The sequence below is a fragment of the Babylonia areolata genome, chromosome 13 (assembly GCF_041734735.1).
Source record: "Babylonia areolata isolate BAREFJ2019XMU chromosome 13, ASM4173473v1, whole genome shotgun sequence".
Lineage (NCBI taxonomy): Eukaryota > Metazoa > Mollusca > Gastropoda > Neogastropoda > Buccinidae > Babylonia > Babylonia areolata.
In genome coordinates this window covers 5541814-5546813 of record NC_134888.1, presented here as the reverse complement: position 1 = coordinate 5546813, position 5000 = coordinate 5541814, and the positions used below count along the sequence as shown (strand labels likewise).

The window sequence follows — 5000 nt, the reverse complement described above, 5'->3', positions numbered from 1 at the left end:
TGGGGTGCAGGGGGGTGGAGAGAGGGGCAGAAGAACAGCAGCACCTGGAGCAGGAGCAGCAAGCGTCGTTGCCCCCGCGCAACAAGCACGTGAAGCACAAGGAGTGCCTCACGCACAGCCAAGAGATGCACGAGAAGAGCGCCCGCCTGCCACGAGAGCTGTGAGAATCCTCTGGCCTGGACCTTCCGTGGTGGTGGTGGATGATGGAGGTGTTGGTGGTGGTGGTTGTTGTTGTCGGGGTGTTGGTTCCGACAGAGTTCCCATGCTGGGTTCTTCTGGTAAGGTGGTCTATCCTGGTTTTGAGCTTAGTGTCCGCGTGTTTGATGTAGACCACGGCGGCGCCCACGAACATGTAGAAGATCGGGAGAGTGAGGAGGAGCGGGAAAATGATCTCCGTGTCCTGCATGCAAAGAGAATACATCGACTCGGAAACCTGCCCCGCGCACGCCTCCACCACTCCTCCTCCCCCTGTCACGTTCATCATGGACCCGTCCGACCAATCCCTGGCCGAGCTTTCGTTGACGGGCGAGTCCACCTTGGCGAAGACGTGGCGACATAGGGAGGTGAGGCTAGAAGCGGTGTCTTTGCAGACCGACACCAGTTGCGAATCGGTGAAGTATTCGTAGCGGGGAGAGGAGAGTTTTTGTGTCGGGTGGTGGAGGAGGGAGAGGAGGAGGAGGAGGTCGCTGGCTGTTGTTGAGGAGGAGTTGTTGCCCCCTCCTTGGGAGAAGCCGCACTGCCGGAGCCTCTTCTGCAGGGCCTTGCTGACGTTGTCCACGTCTTGGGCGCACTGCTGGGTGACAACCACCAGCACCCCTATCACCAGGGCTGCGGCACTGATCAACATCAGCAACAACCCCGTCACCTGTCATCGGACAGAAATACATACTATCATTTCTATTACTACTTCGTGTGTGTGTGTGTGTGTGTGTGTGTGTGTGTGTGTGTGTGTGTGTGTGTGTGTGTGTGTGTGTGTGTGTGTGTGTGTGTGTGTGTGTGTGTGTGTGTGTGTGTGTGTGTGTGTGTGTACGTGCGTGCGCGCATGTCATTTTTTTTTTTTATTAGTAATATATACCCTTTTTTGTTGGATGTTTTCATTTGTAAATATTGTTGTGCAATACCCTATTGTCTTAACGTGAGTATGTGTGTGTGCGGAGGGGGCGTGGGGGGGTGGGGGGGGGGGTAGTCTATCGTCAGCTATTGGGAATTGTTATTTGACTAGTTTTAATCTCTTCTTGTGTTGTGCATGCTGATTTTAAGCTAGTGTTTATAACGAGCCTGTGATTGCACAACTTAATTTCCATGTGGATTAATAAAGTGTTTTTTGATTTGATTTGATTGATTGATACTCTTCCTCTGACTGTTACCTTTTGAAACTTCCTCGCGTCAATACAAGAACCAATGGTGAACGTTCTTTCTTCTAGATTGTTCCTCATATCTGGAACAACCTTGCTCATCATATCCGTGCATCTGATTCTCCTGACTGCTCCTCACATCTGGAACAACCTTCCTCATCATATCCGTGCATCTGATTCTCCTCACATCTGGAACAACCTTCCTCATCATATCCGTGCATCTGATTCTATTTCTGTTTTCCGCTCATCACTAAAAACTCATCTTTTTTTTTTAATAAAAATTTAAAACCCGTCTCTCAGCTTCCTTGTTCTCCAACACCATCCATGTCAGCTCACTTTGGATGTATGTACAGTGGGATGGGGAGAGTGTGTGTGGGGAGGGGAAAGGTGGGTGGGTGGGGGGGGGGATTCTTGAGAAAGAGTGGTCATGAATGTTTTATGTAACTTGTAATAGTTTTTTTTTCTTTCATGTAAAGCGCCCTGAGCTCTAAGAGAGAAAGGGCGCTATATAAATGTACATTATGATTATCATTATCATTGTTATTATTATTATCATCATCATTATTATTATTATAACTGTACATTTATACAGCGCTCTTTCTCTCTATGCATCTACTACTGCTACTGCTACTGCAACTACTACTACTACTAATGATGCACATCTATACAGTGCCCTTTCTCCCTAAGGTTGTACATGTGAAGAAGTTCTAAGAATTCCACAGCACTACGATCATTGTAACCCCCCAGAAGACACAGATTTCCATCTATCTGTCTATCTATCTATCTATCTATCTACCTATCTATTTTTATGACAGTCAATCGTGTTCGACTATGACCATCAGAACAGCAGAGGAGGCAACTGCTGTCCCGACTATCTGGGCCAGAGTTTGATTATAGTGGAGAGTGTCTTGCCCAAGTTACATCCCTACTCTCTCGGCCAAGAGGGTTTTTAGGACTGTCGGCGTTGGGATGGTTCCCCAAAGGCCAACTAGCCTCCAAGGCTGTAGCATTAAGTAAGAGCCAGTGCAGTTTTTCCTCCTAGTTTGAGAGTCATAGTCCTTCACAAAAGACTAAGCTGTAAATGACTTCCCATTGTAATGGAGAAACTACTGATCATTTAAAAATTCTGTGAGTCTTCTGTGTGTGTGTGTGTGTGTGTGTGTGTGTGTGTGTGTGTGTGTGTGTCCTCTCTCTCTCTCTGTGTGTGTGTGTGTGTGTGTGTGTGTGTGTGTGTGTGAAAATTCCAGTGAGTGTAGGATTAGATCCTGTTCCCCCAAGATTCTCTCTCCTCCAAGGTGAACGCGTTACCACTTACTGAATAGCCACTGAAACACACACACACACACACACACACACACACAACACACACACACACACACACACACAACACACACACACACACAACACACACACACAAACACACACACTCACAAACACACACAAAACGCACACACACACACACACAAACAAACAACCACACACACAACAACAACAACGACAAAAACATTTTGTGATGAATACTTCTATATGGAGAACTATAACCTTCTGTGTAAAGGGGAGGAAAAAAGAAAAAAAAGAGAAACCTCTACAAAAGCCACTGAAACACACACACACAGAGAACACACACACACACACACACACACGCACACACACACACGCATACACACACACACACACACACGCACACACACGCACGCACGCACACACCACCACCAACAAAAACATTTCGCGATGTATTCTTCTATATGGAGAAATATAACCTTCTATATGTAAAAGGGGAGAAAAAAACAAAAAACAAAAACCAACAACAAAAAACCCAGAAAAACCTCAACAAAAGCACGTGAAAACACCGCTCTTACCTTTCTTCCCACACACCCAAACCCGAACACAGTGACGACGATGACGCCACACGCAAAGTACGCTGGGATAGGGAGGTGGGTGCACAGCGCATGCGTGTCCACCACCACGTCCTCCACGGCCTTGACCTTGGCACAGCGAGGTACAGGGATACTTTATTATTATCATTATTATTATTATTATTATTATTATTATTATTATTATATTATCTCTAAAGGTGATAAAAGGTTGGGTTGTTGTTTTTTTTTTTTTTTTTTTTTTAAGATACTTATCTGTCATCATAATGTCACAAGTAGACTGCATAAAACCGAAAATACAGGGGAGTGAACTGATTGCTAAAATGTTGAACACAAGGAACACGTTATCAATAAAATAAATCGGTTTCATAATCACTCCTAACAAAGACATATTTTTCATAATATGCATGCACAGTTTCAGTTTCAGTTTCAGTAGCTCAAGGAGGCGTCACTGCGTTCGGACAAAACCATATATATATGCTACACCACATCTGCCAAGCAGATGCCTGACCAGCAGCGTAACCCAACGTGCTTAGTCAGGCCTTGAGGAAAAAAAAAGAAAAGAAAAAAAGGTGAATAAATAATAGATAAGCTTACATAAATAAATAAATAAATAATAATTATAATATCGAAAAAGGTAGTGGTAATAATAATAAAAATAATAAAATAATAATATGCAGATAAAGAGGACTACATTAAACTTATTTATAAATACAAATATCGATGCATAGGTTACCGGTATAATTTGTATGATCGCCGTGTCCGACTGTGCCCATCAGGGCTAAAATTTGATTAGAGATTACAGTGTCTTGCCCAAATTACATCCCTACTCTCTCGGCCGAGAAGGCTTCAGGACAGTCGGTGTTAGGGATGGTCTCCAAAGGCCTACTAGCCCCCCCACCCCGCCCCCCGCCCTCGCCCCCCCCCAAAGGCTACAGCATTCAGTGTCACCACAATCCTGCTTTTTAGTTGGAGAGTGACAGTCCTTCACAAAAAACGTGAGCTGTAAACGAATTCCCATTTTGCATAGGAGAAACCACTGATCATTCAAAAACATTCAGTTAAACAAACCACGTATGTATATATGTATATATATATATATATATATATATATATATCTACCTGGTCACGGCAATGGATCAGCATCAGCACTGACACAGCCAGAACCACGGCGCCAGAAGTCAAGGTCGTCACGAACAGCAGCCTCGTCAGGTATTTCAGCAGCGACATGGACCCCCCGCACCCTCCCGGGTCAAGGTCAAGGTCGAAGTCCAGGTCAAGGTCGTGTCTGAGGTCAAGGTCGTGGCGCCGGCGCCCGCAGTTCGTGTGGCGTCCCATTTTGTTTTATGATGAGTTTATCGTCGTCGTTGTTGTCGTCGTTGTTGTTGTTGTTGTTTCCTTTCTGATGTTCAGGGTGAATGAGATGTCAGGGCGAGATTCGTCCCTCCTATGACGTCAGGGCAAGTTCCGTCCCTCTTCTGACGTCAGGGTATATGTGACGTCGTCAGCATGAGGTTTGTTCCCCCCCCCTCTTCTGACGCGAGTCACGGAGAGCAGTGGGTCGCTGCAGAGTCCAGAGTCCTTCTGGTCAATGCTGCTACCTGGACACAGAACGTAGAGCGGAATGATTGCGTCACGTTGAATGGGTGGTCAGAGACAATGTATATATAATGTAGAATGATTGCGTCACGTTGAATGGGTGGTCAGAGACAATGTATATATAATGTAGAATGATTGCGTCACGTTGAATGGGTGGTCAGAGACAATGTAT

At 45.3% G+C, this 5000-nt stretch overlaps 1 protein-coding gene across 1 annotated transcript in view; it reads right to left on the bottom strand.

Moving 5' to 3' along the window:
- Positions 1-5000, bottom strand: part of LOC143289322 (uncharacterized) — a 45784-nt gene that overhangs the window by 22495 nt on the left and 18289 nt on the right. Inside the window, exons 2-4 of the mRNA XM_076598322.1 lie at positions 4352-4830; positions 3215-3340; positions 1-865 (exon numbers count right to left, since the gene is read on the bottom strand). The exon at positions 1-865 is cut by the window's left edge and continues 38 nt beyond it. Coding sequence (XP_076454437.1) covers positions 1-865; positions 3215-3340; positions 4352-4567 — 1207 coding nt within the window. The 5' untranslated portion in view covers positions 4568-4830. The remainder of the gene's footprint in view (positions 866-3214; positions 3341-4351; positions 4831-5000) is intronic.